Here is an 18913-nt window from a genome sequence, read left to right on the forward strand (position 1 = left end):
CAATGCATTAATGTGGAGACAGATTTAGGCGAGCAAAATTCGGCAGAAAATAGGAAACGTATCACATCAAGTTTTAGTTTGAATTCAAAAGCAAATGAAATTGGGAAGATGAGTGATTTAAGGAGATCATGCTGGATAGGGAGTGGTCTAATCGTGGAGATTGATGTGAAAGGAAGGAGACGGGTTTCCTGGGATAGAAATAAAGGGGGAGTAAAGAATTTTAAATTGGTAACACGGGCTTGTAAGGAACTTGGCAAGGGTAAGCTAGGTTTGGGCTCTAACAAATTGGCAGCCCAACTGCCAATTAGTTAGTCTAGTTTAGGCCCAAATACCATAAGCCCAAAAACTTTTGAGCTTAGAGAATGTTCCAATAAATTTGTAGGGCCTATCTTCTCAACCAATATTCACGAGAAGGTTGAGGAGAGCACATTGTTGATTCCGACGAGCTTTAAGATGCCAATACAGGTAGCTAGAGGTCCTGTGAGGACACAGAAGGAATAGGTTCAAGTCGAGAATGGAGGAAAGAGCTTCTCGATGCCTCTGATGAGTCCTGTTTTTTCGATACAGGTGGAGTGTTAGTGTTGTGCTTCGTCGGTAGAAGTGTCGGGGTGCATCGAGTCTCCTCTGACGATGGTTTTCAGGTTTAGCTCTGATCGGAACAGTATTTTGGGCTCCAATATGTTGTCGGGTGGGTTGATTTCTGAAGGTAAGAGGACGGTGACTCTCAAATTAGTGTCGCGTTTGGTTGGACATCCTTTTCCCGATCTTTTTCTAGAGTTTTTGTGAGCTGGGTCACTGGGTTTTGGAGTATTGGGTCAGGAGGTTGCTTCCTCTTATTGTAAGGAACTCTTAAGCCTTCCTAGGGAGGTTATGCTTGTGGAGGATGCAGCTGATTTTTCTGTGGGTTTTGGTGAAACAGAATTGTCAGTTTGTTTATCTCTGCAAATCATTGCTCCGAGTGCGTCGACAAATTCGGCAAAGTTAGAAGAGGTCACTAAGGTATTGAGTATTGAGACTAAGTTAAGTATTTTTGGGTGGGTGAAACACAGAATTCCTGGTTTCAGTAAATTGGTTGGGTTGTTAATGACTCGACATGAGAAGTTGTGCATTGCTCTCTTACAGAGGCTAGAAACTATGATGGAGGCAGCCAATGTGTTACACAGGAAAGCAACGGGTAGCAAAAAAAGTGGCTAAGTCCAAAAACAAGGGACGTAGAAAGTTGCAAAACTTAATCTCTTTGGTGAATTATGATAGGAGATAAAGGGTGGTCTTGTGTTGGTGTCAGTAGTTGGGGATATTTTTGTGTTTATGAAGATAAAAATGCTTTTGTGAAATGTTAGAGGTTTAAATAATCCTCGGAAATGACTTGTGGTGAAGAATTTGTTGCGGGAGTAAAAGTGTGATGTTGTTTGTCTACAAGAGACGAAAATTGCTAGCATGAATAGACAACTGGTTTGTAGTTTGTGGAGCTGTCCATATGTGGATTGGGCTGTTTTGGAGGCCGATCGGACTACTGATGGTATTTTGCTTATGTGGGATAAAAGGGTTTTGGATAAGGTGGAGGTTATGGTTGGTACTTTCTTAGTTTCAATAAAGTGGCAAGGGGTGGGGGACGGTTTTATATGGGCATGCTCAGGCGTTTATGGCCCAAATGAGAATAATGAGAGGGGTCACATGTGGGATGAGTTGGTGGGTAGCTTTCCTATTGAGCATAAGGGTGAGACACGTTTGACCCTAGCTATGGAAAAATTCTCTGAATTTGTTAAGGATCTTAACTTGGTTGATTTGCCTTAGGAAGGAGGTAGTTTTACATGGTCAAGTGGTATTGATCAACCATCGATGTCTAGGATTGATTGATAAAGCTTTGGTCACTCCAGATTGGGAGGACCATTTCCTAGATGTTATTCAAAGGATTTTACCCCGTCTTATCTCAGATCATTGTTCAATTCTCTTGGAGGAAAGTGGAATGGCAAGGGGGAAAAGTCCGTTCAGATTCGAAAATATGTGGTTAAAGACGGAGGAATTTGTGGATAGAGTTCAATCTTGGTGGAATCGGCATTCCGTTGTAGGTACACCTAGTTTCGTGCTTGCAAAAAAACTAAAGACTCTGAAAGAGGACATTGTTCAATGGATTGCCGAGAATTTGGTAATGTAGAACGTTAAAAGAAGCAATTATTGGAGGAGTTGAAAACATTAGACGCTAAGGAAGGGGATTTTGATCTCATTGATGGGGAGAAATGTCATAGGGCAGATTTGAGATCCCAGGTGGAGCATCTTCTTTCCTTGGAAGAAATTTCCTGGAGACAAAAATCTAGGATGTTATGTATCAAGGAAAGGGATAATAACACCAAGTTTTTCCATAAAATGGCTAACTCTCATAGAAGGTTTAATCTTCTGAGGACCTTAGAGGTGGATGGGGTGGTTTTTGAGGAGGAATCCGAGGTAACGAATCAAGTAGTACAATTTTATAAAAATTTGTACAAGGAGACTGAGGGGTGGAGGCCTTTTGTGGAAGGTTTGGAATTTGATCGTATTGGGGATATAGAGAGGGTTTGGCTTGAAAGGAAGTTTGAGAGAGAGAGGAGATTCTTCAAGTTGTAAGTGACTTAGAAAGTGACAAAGTTCCAGGTCCGGATGGGTTTACTATGGCGTTTTATCATCATTGTTGGAGAGTAGTGGAGAAAGACGTCCTAGTGGTCTTTGAAGAGTTTTTTCAACATTGTAAGTTTGAAAAATCCCTAATGCTACCTTCATTGCATTAATTCCTAAAAAGCATGATGTCTCTAATATTAGAGATTTCCGCTCTATTAGCTTGGTGGGGAGTGTGTATAAAATCTTGGCAAATTGTTTGAGAGTGGTTTTAGATCAGTTGATATCTGAGACTCATAATAGCTTTGTGGGTGGGGGACAAATCCTTGACTCAGTTCTTATTGCGAATGAGTGTGTGGATAGCCAAGGGAAGAGTAGAGTTCCTGGAGTCATTTGTAAACTTGATATTGAAAAGCCTACGATTATGTGAATTGGGAGGCTTTGCTGTATTTGTTGAATAGAATGGGCTTTGGAGTGAAGTGGTGTAAGTGGATCCGTACTTGTATATCCACAATTCAGTTCTCTGTTTTGATTAATGGATCTTCAGCTGATTTCTTTGGTAGTTCAAGGGGTTTAAGATAAGGGGATCTTCTATCTCCTATGCTGTTTTTGATCATGATGGAGGTGTTTAGTAGGATGTTGAGAAGAGTGGAGGGAGTTGGTTTGATCTGTGGTTTTAAAGTTGAGGGTAGGAGGGGTGGTTGGGAATGTGTTTTACATTTATTGTTTGCAGACAATACAATTCTATTTTGTGATGCAGATGTGGAGCAAATTCTTCATATTCGGTTGTTGTTACTTAGTTTTCAGGCAGTAATAGGTTTGAAGGTCAATGTGCACAAGAGTGAAATGGTTCCAATATGGGAGGTTGTTAATGTGCATGTCCTGGTTGAAATTTTGGGCTGTAGAGTTGGAACTTTGCCTATGTCTTATCTTGGCATGCCGTTGTGGGGGCTTCACATAATTCCCCTTCAATTTGGAATCCAATTTTGGAAAAAATTGAGCGGAAATTAGCTGGGTGGAAGAAGCTGTACTTGTTTAAGGGGGGTTGATTGATGCTACTCAATAGTACGCTATCTAGTCTTCCTACTTATTTTCTATCATTATTCACCATTCCTATTCATGTGGCTAATAAAATTGAAAAGTTGCAAAGGGACTTTCTATAGGGTGATAGCAAGATTCATCTAGTAGGATGGGATAAAGTTTGTGCATCTATAGCCAATGGTGGCTTGGGGATAAGGAAACTTACTACTTTCAATAAGGTCTTATTGGGGAAATGGTTGTGGCGGTTTGAGAAGGAAGAGGATCGGTTATGGAGGAGGGTGGTAGCTTCAAAATATGGGGAAGAATGGGGGGGATGGACCTCAAAGCTGGGTAGGGGAGTTCATGGGTGTGGTTTATGGAGAGGTATTCGCATGGGTTGGGAGGATTTCAGCAAAAATTGTCAGTTTGTTGTTGGGTTGGGGAATAGAGTGAGGTTCTGGCAGGATGGGTGGTATGGGGATCAACCTTTTCAATTGGCTTTCCCAAGGTTGTATGGTATTGCCATTGATAAGGAGGCATCTGTAGGAGCTTCTTTGTCAAGGCAGGGGGCGGAGGAGAGAAGAATTTGGGATGTTCGTTTTATTAGAGAATTTTATGATTGGGAGATGGATGAAGGGCTGCATTTTCTTCGTTTATTAGGACCTAATACTCCTCCAATGGAAGTTGGAGACCAGATGAGATGGAAGTTGAAGCCTAATGAGGAATTTGACATCCGGTTGTATTATAACAAATTAAGGGATTCTCCCTCAATTGTCTTTCCTTGGAAAGCTATATGGAGAGCAAAGGCCCCTAGGCAAGTTTCTTTTTTTGTTTGGTGTGTAGCTTGGAATAAGATCCTAACGGGTGATAACTTGAGATTGAGGAGATTGGATTTTGTGGATTGGTGCATTATGTGCCATCATTGTGGAGAGACGGTAGACCACTTACTTCTTCATTGTGAAATGGCTTATCAGTTATGGAGTTGTCTTTATAACTTTTGGCTTGTCTTGGGTTATACCTAGATCGATCCCAGATTTGCTTTTTGGCTGGTGGAATTGGTTGAGGAAGCACTCGTCTCAGATTTGGAACTTAGTTCCGTTGTGCATCCTATGGTGTATTTGGAAGGAGCGGAATCGGCGGACTTTTGAGGACTTGGATAGCTCTGGTGATCAGATGCTTACTTCTTTTAGTGAGATTCTTTTTGATTGGTCTCGGGCATGGGGACTCACAACTTGTGATTCTCTCCCTTCTTTCCTTAGCTCCATTTTTCTTTTGTAATTATTTTGTTGTTTGGTTTTCTTTTTAGTTTTTTCTCTGTTTTTTTCTTCTTGTATTTTCTAGGTTTGCTCCATGTTCTTCATGCATAGAGTAGCTTTTCGTATATGTCATTCTTACTTATAAAAAAAAAAAAAAAAAAAAAAAGCAATGTGGAAGTAAGGTCGGGCTTTAGAATTCATTACTTGTGTGTATCATACCAATAAAATGCAAATATATTTGGTTAAATACAAATATGTTGGCTATGTACATAATAATATAGCCATGTTCATGAAAAGTTGAATCCGATACAAATGAGGAAAAGCCATTCTTTTCTATAGTTATAAACTATTTTATAATATTTTTACAAAATGTTGATATGGATCCACTACTAACATCAATTTTTAATTTACTAATAACTACTTACTACATCAGAAGTTTGTAAAAAATGTTGTAAAATAGTTTGTAGTTCTAGGATTTATTTTATTTTATTTTATTTAGAAACAAACTAACTATTGAACACACACACTTAATTACACTCTCTTACCAAGCATTTTCCTTTCTAGTTGGTCACTTCTTTTTCTTCTAATTTAATTTAGAAGTAAACTTATCCGCTTACTTTTATTTTTCCCGATCATTCAATAATTGGAGAGAGAGAATTTGAATATTCTATACCAACCATTTTTTTTTTATCATTTAATAATTGGGAAAAGAGAATTTGAATATTCGACACCAACCATTTTCTTTTTTTGATCATTCAATAATTGGGAAAAGAAAACATAGCTTTACTCATGTATGAGTATCTAAAATTTTTTAGCAACGGTGAATGGTAAGGTTTGTATACATATACAACCCTATTGTTCATGAGCTGTAAACAAATATAGATATTTTACTCTCTCTCTCTCATACTTCTGCATCTCTCTCACTCATGAGTTGTAAATTTAATTTTTTATATTATTTTAATGAATTGTATGTAAAAATAAAAACTAAGATGTTAAGTGAGTTGTAAAATGAAATGGTAAAATAGATAAAATAGGTTTTGAAGTTGTAAAATAGATTTTTTTTAACAACCTGGATTGTGAATACTTATCCAACCACTTGGATAAAACTTTATTGAATAAATCAACAAACCTCTGCTTTATTGGAGTATGAAGAACACAAAAGATAACAGATAGATTACTTTTTTAGTACTGCAACATAAAAAGGAAATTACACTTCATTCCTCTAAACCATATACCTTTTTTTACACTTACCTCCTAAACGATGAAAAAACACGTTTACTCTCCTAAACTATTATCCACATAACACTTGCCTCCATAAATTATGAGAGTACACAATTACTCCTCTAAAATATTACTCGTGTAACACTTTATATCCCATTTCATGAGTAATAGTTTAGAGAAGTAAGTATACATTCTCATAGTTTATGAGGAAAAGTGTAAAAGGAGTATAGTTTAAGGAAAAATTAATTTACCTAAAAAGTAAATGCTCTCATTGTTAGATCTCTTCTAAACATGTAAGGAAGTAAATTTTCGTAATTCTAGTCCTTGTAAACCGAACGTTCATCACTTGACTCCCCACCCCTCACCAAAAGGACCAAAAGAAAAAACGAAAATGCATGTTTCAGTTCTGAAACTGCACATTGTTTTGCTTGGACCACTACTCATATTATCAACCAGTATACCATCAGCATTCAGCTTTTACCCAAAACTGGCAGTTCAAAAAACACAAGCCCTCTTTGTATATACAGGGGCGAATACATATGTACAAAAATATACTGAGTTGGAGCATATCTTGGTATATACAAAAGACCGTCCACTCTCAGTTCTCAACTAGGAAGACAATCAGCAATCAGCATTATGCAACAGTACAAAGCTGCTACCTCACTAAGAAGGTGGCCAATCATCAAATGAGTTTGCAGAGCATTTACCATCTGCAAATCCCAGGTGCCTCTGTTCGGCTTAAAGAAAGTATTTCCTCGTACTTTGAAGCATATACAAAGGCCCACAACTGCATTCACATGAAGAAATTTTGGATTATTATTATTATTTTTTTTCAATACAAAAGAGATATTGCATCAATTAACAAATGCACCACAACCAAATAATTGGTAAGCCAAGCTGTAGAAAACATGTGTGCTTCTGTGTGTGTGTGTGAGAGAGAGAGAGAGAGAGAGACAATAAATTTCTTCACACCTCAACTTCCTTCACTTCAAAGTCTTCAGTGTGTGCAAGACAAGTGTTTCCATATGTTTCCGAAACAGAACTTGATCCATTCAAACTGCAAGAGAAAAAATCAAGATAGTTACAAAACTAATATGGCAACATTTTCTTTTATCCTGGAACTAAGGTATGCTACTATAGAAAGATTCAACAAAACAAAGGGGGAGGGATGAGGTGGTAGAATTCTCACAGATCACCATCCAAATACAGTGCAAAGTGACCACCTCCACCAATTGCTAGAAAGTCGGTGGAGCACAGAGTGAAATAGCGATTTACACCTGCTCATATATAACAAGGCATTCCACCAAAATTAGTCTTGCATACCAAACCAAAAGGTAGAACAAAAACCCAGCACCCTTCTGAGAAAGTGGTCCATTTCAAGGCAGGTTTAGGTTCAGGACCACACTGCTGTGTGCATGCCTTTAATAATTTTTCCACATAATTATACTTCTATGACATCCAATTTGAGGTAGAACCAGAGAGTCAAATCTCTACCATGATCTCATTAATTTTACTGCTTGACTTAAACCTAGAATTAAAATGTTACAGGAAACTAAAATATATAGATGATAGCTTCTTAGTGTTGGCATTTACTTTGTAAATGACAACATACATTTTTGAAAATAAATAATAAATTTTTTTTGAATTCCAGCAAATCATTACAAAAAAATCGACACAAACTAAATTTCAGACAATAAGAAAATGGAAATTTACATCAAGCATGCAATCTTATGGAGGGGATCAGTAAATGGCAAATGTAGCAAATCAAATTCCAGTTTCCCATGATGAAATTATCTGTCTTTATCTAGCTCTTAGGAACTAACCTAGGATACACAGAAAAGAGACAATTTCATGGGGGGTCTTTTGTTTGAATCCCCTCGACAACCATTTCAAATTTTTACAACTTGAGCCGGTTGAACTGGTGAATGGTTCAGTGGTTTGCTGGATTGACCTATGGTTTGCATATTTCACCGGTATTATTTAAAATGCATGGTTTTCAGAATTTTAAAAAAAAAAAAAAAAACAGTAATAGATTGACTTCTGTTCATGATTAACCCAGTCCAACCAGGAAGTCCACTCTGGATAAAACCATGTCCATATGGATCCTCAATTCAACAGAGTAAAGACTAATTGGGGTCGGCCATTGCATATACATATCTTCTAAGCACTCAAAGAATAATAGTATAGCAATCATTTCTGTTGTTATTTGTAATCCTAGTTGGTAGAAAGCATAATGTTTATCACACATTCCACTTGTTTGTGATAACAATGTTAACTACATTGATTAAGCAAGAGAAAACAAATGTAGCTTGTTGCTTTCCATTTTGAATACATGAAAAACCAAGCCTAAGACTCAAATGTCGATGGGAAATCACAGACGAGTTGCTTGTGAAAGCTAATATGCAGTAGTAAGTACCTGTGGGGCGGAATACAACAGGATGACCCGGTTTATTTGTAAAAACAAATGTATCATTTGTTCCCTGTTCAATGTCTGGTGTCAAAAAGATTCATAAAACAAAATAGTTAGCTGAACGAACCCAAAAAAATTATGTGTTTCAGCAACACCTGATATCTTCTCTTGTCGGTTGGTCTTAGAGGGGCCTCAACCATGCCACCAAATACTGCACCTCGACGGTCTCCAACCACCTGAAAGAATAGTAAGTTCATATGATAAATACAAAAGTTTTATCCTGAATTTAAGTGTGTGTAGTGACACCCAAAAATTTATATGACACAAATTGTGCTCCTAGCTTAACAATAGAAATAAAAGAGGTCATCTTTCTCAAATTAACAACATAATTGTTCTGAAACCTCAAGCTTCTAGAAAATTTGGAAAATTGATATGTACATCTGCTCAAAGAATTTAAACTTTCAAAATATGTTAAAATCCAATTTTGCCTATGAATTCATCTCCAAGAAAAACATATTTCTTCAATGATTTGAGCACCTAAATAAATCTTTCACGATTTTCTACTCGAAGACAGTAATTAAATATATGAATTCCAAGTTAATCTCCAGAAAAACAAAAATTTATAATTACCAGCAAGCTAGATCCAGGCCAAAGCATGCTCCTTCTGTACAGGGTTGAAAGTGATATGCCATGCCTCCATGTACTGCAGAGGTCAATAGATATGTTAAGCAAAAGTATATAATTGATAGTAACAGCAAGATTTTTTTACAACTTTAGGAAGATCCAAATTCAATTATGCAAATGAAATTTCACACCACCTATAGAGCAATAACCATTTCCTCCCCTGAACAAGTGTGGGAAGCGATGCATAAAGAGCACTTCTGGTTTTCTCTGAAAGAAGCAAAGAAGGTTCAGAAATGTCTGGGACTTCGATCAAAGCCAGACACTCTTTCTCATTTTGCACATTCTTCATCTCAACTCCAGCTAATTCAGCAGCATCATTCCCATCAACTTTCATCTCAGAGTCACCCTTACGATCCTGGGATCGATAGCCACCAATTCTTGCAGCCTTGTACATAGCTCTACCAAGTGATTGTTTTCCCCTAGAAAACAAACTTTTCTTCCCACCACTTTCCTTAATTACATTGTCTGATTGCAGGTCACCCGATTCCACTTCGTCATTCTTTTGCTCATCTGATTTTGATTTATCTTCAGTCTCAGAGGATGACAATAGAGAGTAGAGAAAAGCGCTAAATGATGAAGTATCAGGCCCATCCCCTAAATCCCCAGAACCCTCTTCATTAATTGACTCTAGTTGACTTATTTTCGACTCACTCACATCTTCCTAACAAAACAAAAACTACAGAGTTAGAATCTGGACAAATTAATGAACAGTCTAAATTCTAAACTCAACACAATCATAATTCAAGCAATATTAATGTTTATCTGGATGAAGGGTTTTGTTCCTATATGCTATGCATCCTAACCATCAGTCTCATATTTTTTTAGTTCATAATGAAATACCTTCCATTGTATGATAAATTGATCACAAACAAAATATACACATAAACCCCATCTATGGTTAGAGCCAATCAGAGCTCTAAGATTCCAAACAATTAGCTTGATGACTTGTAGAACATATATAGTAAAAACCCACATAGAGAACCAGAACCCCAATAACCAAAACCCCCAAATTCTGAAACTTGCATTAAAATATAAAAAATCAACCACAAAAAAGAGAAAAAAATATAGAAAAGTCAAGATTTTTAAGGCATAGCAGAGGGAGAGAGATCCTTACATGAGGTGTAGGAGGATGACGATGAGGTTTGGAAGGTTTGTCAGAGATGGGGTTGAGGATGACAGTGGTGAGATCAGACACAAAGTGAGCTGCTTTGTTCCTCAGTGACTGCTGTCTACCCATTTTTCCAAATACAAATAAAACACACAAAAGATGGAATTTTACAGTACAATTTTCAACACATATGATATGATGATTCTTGATTCTGTATTCCCACTTTTTTTTTTTTTATAAATGCCAAAAGTACTATGTTACAGTTACAATCTTTTTCTCTCTTTTTATATTAAAGAATTTCAGTGTCTGGGTAAGGAGGAATTGGCAGGAGAAGAAAGAGTATATCCAAAGTAACATAGCTTTCAAAGCAGTTGAATTTGTTGCCACCCAACGAAAGATATTAACCTATGGCATTGGCGGCCAACAAGGTGACCCGACAGGGTCGTGTAATGGACGTCAAAAGTTATTCTCGGTGACCTCGTTGTAGGTTTCAATGTTATCTAGTCTCTAGTCCTTTAAAGTACGTTAAATATTAATTAACTTCGGGGATAGACAAAAGGGACTCCATGGCCCAATGGATAAGGCGCTGGTCTACGGAACCAGAGATTCTGGGTTCGATCCCCAGTGGAGTCGTCGTACTTTCATATATTTATTTTATTTTTATTCAAAGTAGACATTAACGACGTCGTTTTCATACCTATCTATCCTCACGGTACTGACGTGGGCTTATTTCTTGGACAAGTGAAGTGGGTCCATTAAAGAAGTACTGAGTTGGCCCATTCTTTTTGGATTTTCCTTTTGTCTTTTTGAGATTTTCCTTTTGTTGATTGACCCATTGTTAATTATCACATCCTTCGTTCTATATAGCATGAGGAGTGGTAAAATTGGACACGATCCATGAATCCAACACAATATACACACAACATGAAATTAATAAGTTATGGGTTGAGATTTAATGGATTCGCGTTATATTCGGACTAATACGACTAACCCATTTAATAAATTGGTGGATTAGTGTTCAACTTATAGAACCCATTTGACTCGTTTGATTCATTTAATTAAATGACATTTTACTAATATACCCTTCAAACGTTAAGTATTTAAACTTATTAGTTGTTGTAGTTTACTTTCTTTGACATAATGTGATTGATTATTTGTGATATTGAGATATATTTTAGTTTTGAACTAGTCTCATCACATGTGTGTGAGATAAGGCTTTTTTGGATTTAGTGATCCTATTTTGTAGCAAAAAAAAAAGTTTGTTATTTATTTTTTATATATAATTTTTATTTTGAAAATCTAATTTATAAGTGGATAAAACCATAGGAAATTGGTCCTATTTTTTAAGCAATATTTTAGTGAGAGTTAGAACTATATTTTTATCAGATTGTCCTTTAGTCTTGTCTCTACTTAAACATAGAGATGTAGGGGCATTTTTGGACCAAGAAAATGAGGATCCCAAATAGTAGGAAGCTCTTTAAATAGTAGTATAGATAATTATTTGTGATGTTATTCGTTAGTTATGAATTTTATATTAAAAATATTTATTTGTTTGTTTTTGCATTTTTTTTTTCATTTTGGTAAAATCTGATAAACAGGTCGACACGACTTACCCATTTAATAAATGAGTTGTGTTAGGATTAATAAATCTTGACCCATTTAATAAATATGTCGAATTAGTGTTAACTCATATAGTCGAATATTCATGAGTACATGAACTCAATATTCAAACACAAATGGTCACTCCTATCATCTAGAAACACATGGTCAAATTAAAATCTAAATGTGATGCAACATGACATGCCTTTGTAGCTTTTTTATTTATTTTTATTGCTTCCAATTCTATGAAACCAATTAAGGATAGCAGCGAAGTAAGTTGAAATTGATGAAAGCATTTAATGTTTTTGATGAAAGCATTTAATGTTTTGTTACGACACCAATGAGAGAGAGAGAGAGAGAGAGATAATGGAGAATTGGAAGAGGCAATAATAAAAGGTCTAAAGGGAGAGACAAGTACTTTTAAGATAATAATATTAATATGATACACATTAAAAAAATTAAAATTAAATGTATGGGATGGGATGGGATGAAATAGACAAAATTCATGTTTGGGGTGAGACAAATGCATTCTACCTTTTCTTTGAACCCATAAAACTTGGGTGAGGTTCGGAAGGATGCATTTTATTATTTGACTACAACACCAATGGGGCAAAGAGTGAGCGAGATAGTTTTTATTTTTTTACCTTTTATCTATAAAAAAAAAAAAGAGTGAACGAGATAATATAGAATGGGAAGGGGCAAACAATAAGGTACTAAAGAAAGAGATTTTTTTTTTGAGCAGAAAAGAAAGAGATGGTAATATGATAGTACATAAAAAAAATTAAAATTATACATATTGGATGGGGCATGACATGATTAAAAAAAAAAAATCATCTCTTGGGCAAGATGAAAAAAAAAAATCATCTCTTGGGCAAGATGAAGACATTTTGCCAAATTCTTAAACCCAAACTTGGGTGAGCTTTGTGTTACTCAAATATTGGGCTCCTATTAAGTTGTTAAATTCTAGAATAAGCCTTAAACCACAAGCTTAGAGCAACTGCATCAAAGGGTGTAAAATTTCTGTCTATTTTGTTAAAAAAATATACTTTTTCTATTTTACACATCCACTTTTACAAAACATCCACATTAATTTATCTATTATAAATATTTATTTAATAAAATATTCATTCTTTTACATATTTTTATTATTTCCTTCAATGATGCAAAAGAGAGAGTGAGGTGAAGGAGAGAGAAACAAATAGTAAAATATTAAATGTAAAGTTACAGTAACCGTCATATATGCACGGTAATTGAGCGTTTTTATATATATGCACAATTTTATAAGTATTGATGTGAGTATTTTTTTGGGCCAAAATATGTAAAATTAACCACTTTTTGTATTTTGCAAAATTTTACAACCTTTGATGCAGTTGCTCTTAGTATGCTTTTGGATAGCGTCTACTAGGGCTGTCCACGGGTTGGGTTTTTGCCCAACCCGTAACCGACCCGTTACATTTCGGGTGGGCTATTTTTCAACCCGCAACCGACCCATTATAGTAACGGGTTCGTTGGTTCGAGTTGTCGGATGGAGGTCGTCAGTTTCGGGTAAACCTGATATTCACCGGTGTCCAAGGAAACGCGACGAGATCTTGCTAGATCCATCCAAGATCCGATGAGATCTCGTCGGATTCGACGAGATTTTTGCCAAATCTTGATGAGAAATCACTGGTCCGGCCAGATCCGGTGTTTATTATGCCAGAAATCGACGGATTTAAGTGAAAAATGGGTCAGAATCTGGAAAAAATGGCCAGATTTTATGGTCTTCAGGCGGGTTGAGTTTCACAGGTTTTAGAGGAAGAGATCCGAAACCGACCTGCCGACGTTGGGTTTTTGGAGTCAGGACTCGAGTTTGACCGCCAGAGCAGTCGGATCGGGTGGTTCCGGGTCAGGTCCGAGCGGGTGGGGCTGGTGGCGGGTTGATCTGGACAGCCCTAGCGTTTACGTCTTGCGTCTGGCATTTCCTTTTTTTTTTTTTTTTTTTTTGATGCATGCGTTTCAGAAGACACTATGCACGGTTCAGTGGGCCCCATGCATTGCTCATGGGACCCATAAGTACTTTATTCAGAAAAAAAAATTAAAAATGGGTCTCACGACACTATTTACACATTTAAAAATTATTTTGTTACAGTATTTTCAGTTTTCAGCAAAATAAATGGTATTCAAACGGACTCTTAGACACCAAAACTAGAATCGTAAATTATAACTTTGTAATTTGGATAGAAGAAACTCAATCTTTTATTGAGTCCTTAGTGATTCAAGATACTTTGTATCTTTCCTCATATTATAAAGCTCACGTATTTCTCATAAATAAAAAAAAAAAAAAAAATTCCTTAAACCTTAACATAAGTTTAGGCTCAAGAGCAAAAAAAAAAAAGAGTTTAGGCTCGAGAATCAAGACATTCTTAGATCATGTGAATTTTGTCCCTTAAGAGAAGCAGATAATAGTATCAGAGGGCGGAAAATTATTGTGTATTTCCAGAGTACCATAAATATATACTTCATTCTCTCATATGAATGGTGGGTCCCACTAATTAAATTCATGGTGGAACCCACTATTCATGTGAGAGGAAAAGTACACATTTATGAAATTCCGAGAGTACTTAATAATTTTCATATCAGGCCATAGAGATCTAGAACCTTCCCAGAACTATCCCAGAACTTTCCCAGTCTGACAGATAGGATAAGATTCAAATTTAAATTCAACCGTAAGCAAGGCATGAATTTGCAATGATGTAGTTTAAAATCATGAGCTGTTTTCCTTATACTGTTGCTTACTATTACGTGGCATTTAGTCTAATAAACAAGTAGGTATTCACGCTCACACTTTTAATTCCTTGCCGCAAAAAGTAAATCAAGGTAACATTTATATAAAAATTATTCCTATAATGGCTCTTCATTTCATTGCCATATAAAAGGCCAAGCTCACATAATCTTTTCAATTGCACAAACACAAACACTGCAAGAGAAAGACAGCAATGGCATCTGTTAAAGTACCAGCATTGGTTCCTTCACCGGCCGAGGATGCTGAGCAACTCCGAAAGGCTTTCCAAGGTTCTCTGTCTGTTTCAACCTCTAATCAATCTTTTTGTTATCTACTAATTCTGATATTACTCTTATAATGTCATTTCTTGCATTTTGTTCTAATTGTCTCAGATCGTTTTGATCACACCTATGTTTGATCTGTGCTTTAAACTGAATTGTCTGTTTTATGATCACATTTAAGTTTTCCAATTCCAATCTGGTAATGTGCTAATGATTTTATGGTCTTTATGTTAATTAAGATTAGAGATTTTATGTTATTCAATCATAACTTCATAAATCCTTGATTTTTTATTCTGATCTGATTATATATAATCCAATTTAGCATGGATTTTGATTGATAATGTTGATCTATTCAGGATGGGGAACGAATGAGGCATTGATCATATCGATATTGGCACACAGGAATGCAGCTCAGAGAAAGATAATTAGGGAGACCTATGCTCAGACTTATGGGGAAGATCTTCTTAAAGATCTTGACAAAGAACTCTCTAGTGACTTTGAGGTTTGCTTTTTCACTAACTCATTTATTTATAATAAAAATTGAAGCTTTGAAAACTTGTACCTATGAAATAAGTTGGGCTAATTTATAAATTAAAGTGTGCATTTTGATGAGCATAATTGCTGAGAGTAGATTAAAGTAGTACTTAGAAAAACTATGGCTTTAAAAAGTAGAATGTATTATTTTTAGAGTCGATTCATATGTAAATACTTTTCTATTTGTAATTCTTTAGGCTACTTTGTGTTATTTTTCATTAAGTAGTCTCATTTTAATAAAATTATTCTTACCTATTAAAAAAAAGTTGTATATAACCAAATAAGATAAAAAAATAAGCTACCAGCAAATAGACACTAAGCCGTAACAAACGAACTCATTCGGTTTGTTTTAGCTTAAAAGGCCAGCTTACATACTAGTTTTGTTTATTTATGCTTAAAATGTCAACTTATTTTCACTACTAGCTTATGTGTAGCCGTTTGAAATCTCACATTTTTCTAGATACAATTGTGCTTTTGCGCAGCTTATTCTTAAACAAAATAAGCCATAAATGAAAAGTTCATCCAAACACACTAAAATGTTGTGATTCTTGTGAAATGATTTTTAGGGTAGGAGGGGAAGTTATGAAATGATTGCGTTAGCGCCATAATTAAGAGGCTAATGGTAATGCTTGTTTATTGTCCATTTTGTTTGCATCAATATCAAATAGCGAACTGTGCTGCTGTGGGTGTTGGATCCTGCTGAGCGTGATGCTTTTTTGGCTAATGAGGCTACAAAAAGGTTGACCTCAAACAACTGGATTGTCATGGAAATAGCTTGTACTAGGTCTTCACATGACCTCTTTGTGGTAAGGCAGGCTTATCATGCTCGTTTTAAGAGATCCCTTGAAGAAGATGTTGCATATCATACATCTGGAGATTTTCGCAAGGTACAGCCTAAAACTCCTTAAGTCATAAGTAATTAGATTTAAGTTTGTGAGAAACAAAGTTTATTTTTATAAAAAGATGTAGCAACTTCCTTAGCCGGTTAAAAACTAAGAGAAAATGAAGACATTGATTGGACAAATGAATGTTTTGTACATTGGTGATGTTTGTGAGTACAAATAAATACAATGTCTCTCAGTATTAGTAAATTTGCAAATAATAGGTAGTGCATCTTTCGGAGATTCAATGGATGATATTATTCCTTGGAGAAGGTATTGGTATCAGTTATTATAAAGTACTAAAAAAGTGAGGTTAAAATGAATTGTACATCTTACTTGTTTTTCAGTTTTTCTGCCAAGAAAAGTTCTCATCTTTCTTTGCTCTGCTTGCAAAATATGCATTGGCTAATAGATTAGTTCTGGTTCCCTGACAGCTTTTGGTTCCTCTTGTGACCTCATTCCGATACGAGGGGGATGAGGTGAACATGACATTGGCAAAATCAGAGGCTAAGATACTTCATGAGAAGATCTCAGACAAAGCTTTCAATGATGAAGAGATCATTAGAATTCTAACTACAAGGAGTAAATCACAGATCAATGCGACACTCAATCACTACAACAACGCATTTGGAAATGCCATCAATAAGGTAATTAGCATATGCTATGATATATGTTCTGTGACTAGAATTGTTCCCAAGGTCACGCTCATTTATCAAATCTTTTTTTTCAAAATTTTAGAGATATAAGTTAATTGATTAAATGTCTATTATTTTCATTTTGGTTGCCTATAAGGGTGTACTTAGAGGAAACTCTAGAAAAAGTTCTTGATTGAAGCACTGTATTAAATAATATTTTATGAATTTCATATTTTTATGGTGTCTAAAAGATTAAGTAGGCCGTTTAGATGTTATTATTTTTAGCAGAAGATTTAAAAACCATTCTGGTGGCTGTGGTGATACTTGTTATGAGATGGCCTAAGTAGCATTCATGCAATTGTGACTCGATTACTATATATGTCTTTGGCAATTATAGTTTAGTGGTTTTGAACCCTCGACTTAACCCAGTATCTATTGTTATAGAAGGATGAAGTTCCATTTGAGCCAGGCTCATTCATTTGGCATGCCTATAGTGATTAAAGTTAAATGTAAATATTATTGTGACCTGTTGAATATCTCTTTTCTGGTAATAATATGATGCTATTAAAACTGATAATTGGTATCCTTTTTGCAGGATTTGAAGACTGATCCTGAAGATGAGTACCTCAAATTACTAAGAGCAACAATTAAGTGCTTGACCTGCCCTGAGAAATATTTCGAGAAGGTTTTGCGTCTGGCAATCAACAAGTTGGGGACAGATGAATGGGCTCTTACAAGAGTAGTCACAACTCGAGCTGAGGTTGACATGCAACGAATTAAAGAAGAATACCATCGGAGGAATAGCGTTCCTCTGGAACGTGCAATTGACAGCGACACTTCTGGAGACTATGAGAAAATGCTTCTTGCACTGATTGGACATGGGGATGCATGAGAAATGCCTGCTGGTTTGAGTTAATAATCTATGTTATTCGCTATAAGTTCTTTTTTCTTTGGATGTGTCTCTTGTTATGTTCTATATGAACATTATTTATGTTGAGTGTGATAAGTTGTCTTTGCTTTGGATGTGTGTTCTTATGGTTCCCTGTGGGCTCTGTTCACTGTTTGTCATGCTAATTCAGATGCACATACTGGTTCTGTTTTATATAGTGGTGTTTAAGTGTTTTGTATTTTGTTGGTTTTTTTTTTTTAATACATTTTATTTTGATGATATATATCATATATGCCATTGACTGAGTAACCACAACAAGCTCATAACTTTGGATCTAATACTACTAGTAATTCTCAAACAACTTTGGATGTAATTTACCAACAAACGATAAGTATAAAGGTACAGCTTTTCACAATCACAACAGGTTAGATTACATGTGAATGATACTAATAAAAGTGGTGTTGGTTTTGTGTACCTAACATTATTCTAATGATTGCAAAAAAGATTGTAAAAATTTATGAAGTTAGCATAACTCAAAAGATACATTACTCCATTGGCAAATGACACATGCTCGGAAGGGCCAAAACAAGTTCTGCAGTACTCGTGTGAGGAGCAGAAAATCACATGGCACATCTTTTACCACGACGAGACCGAGTGGTTCACCCGATCCCTCACATGGCCCAAAAAAGTGGTAACTAGCACAGCTTTTGAACAACAACTACTTTAAAATGGGGGACCTTTTTTTTTTTTTTTTTTTTTTTTTGCTGAATTTAAAATGGGGGCCCTTATGTTATGCAATATGTACAATTTAGCCTAGAAATATGGTCTGGTAGCTATGTTTTCTAAATCATTTTAAATGTACACTTTCGCAGTTAGCAATCAATGGAGTGATATAATTATATGATGGAAACTGATACTACTCTTGTAGGAATACAGAGAAGCCAGTCAACTCTAGCTCACTCTCTTGCTAAATAGGCTATCTTTCATATTGTGAAGAAAATATGAAAAAAATAAAGACTAATAAAAATACATATAGGTATGTTAG

The 18913-nt window shown here is 35.7% G+C and overlaps 2 protein-coding genes and 1 non-coding gene across 3 annotated transcripts; 2 read left to right on the forward strand and 1 right to left on the reverse strand.

Annotated features, from left to right (window-relative positions):
- Positions 1 to 6061: 6061 nt before the first annotated feature.
- LOC115995152 lies at positions 6062 to 10750 on the reverse strand. The gene is made up of 8 exons (XM_031119603.1): positions 10295 to 10750; positions 9315 to 9841; positions 9127 to 9199; positions 8652 to 8732; positions 8503 to 8566; positions 7276 to 7363; positions 7059 to 7143; positions 6062 to 6873 (listed from the first exon to the last, which is right to left on the reverse strand). Exons 1-8 carry the CDS (start codon positions 10415 to 10417, stop codon positions 6790 to 6792), a joined length of 1125 nt encoding a protein of 374 aa, XP_030975463.1. The 5' UTR covers positions 10418 to 10750; the 3' UTR covers positions 6062 to 6789.
- Positions 10751 to 10848: 98 nt separating this feature from the next.
- TRNAR-ACG lies at positions 10849 to 10921 on the forward strand. The gene has a single exon. It is a non-coding gene; the product is annotated as a tRNA-Arg (tRNA).
- Positions 10922 to 14654: 3733 nt separating this feature from the next.
- Positions 14655 to 18106, forward strand: LOC115995153 (annexin D2). Its single transcript, XM_031119604.1, has 5 exons — positions 14655 to 14938; positions 15286 to 15431; positions 16132 to 16350; positions 16779 to 16991; positions 17575 to 18106. The coding sequence occupies exons 1-5, from the start codon at positions 14863 to 14865 to the stop codon at positions 17869 to 17871; spliced, it is 951 nt and encodes a 316-aa protein (XP_030975464.1). The 5' UTR covers positions 14655 to 14862; the 3' UTR covers positions 17872 to 18106.
- Positions 18107 to 18913: the final 807 nt, after the last annotated feature.

The sequence above is a fragment of the Quercus lobata genome, chromosome 6 (genome assembly GCF_001633185.2).
Source record: "Quercus lobata isolate SW786 chromosome 6, ValleyOak3.0 Primary Assembly, whole genome shotgun sequence".
NCBI classification, from domain to species: Eukaryota; Viridiplantae; Streptophyta; class Magnoliopsida; order Fagales; family Fagaceae; genus Quercus; species Quercus lobata.

Coding starts and splice junctions, on each gene's coding strand:
- LOC115995152 (XM_031119603.1), bottom strand. CDS start 10,417: ATGGGTAGACAGCAGTCACTGAGGAACAAAGCAGCTCACTTTGTGTCT. Junction 9,842..10,294: donor GTCATCCTCCTACACCTCAT/GTAAGGATCTCT, acceptor TTGTTTTGTTAG/GAAGATGTGAGTGAGTCGAA. Junction 8,567..8,651: donor CCGACAAGAGAAGATATCAG/GTGTTGCTGAAA, acceptor GACATTGAACAG/GGAACAAATGATACATTTGT.
- LOC115995153 (XM_031119604.1), top strand. CDS start 14,863: ATGGCATCTGTTAAAGTACCAGCATTGGTTCCTTCACCGGCCGAGGAT. Junction 16,351..16,778: donor CATCTGGAGATTTTCGCAAG/GTACAGCCTAAA, acceptor GTTCCCTGACAG/CTTTTGGTTCCTCTTGTGAC. Junction 16,992..17,574: donor TTGGAAATGCCATCAATAAG/GTAATTAGCATA, acceptor TCCTTTTTGCAG/GATTTGAAGACTGATCCTGA.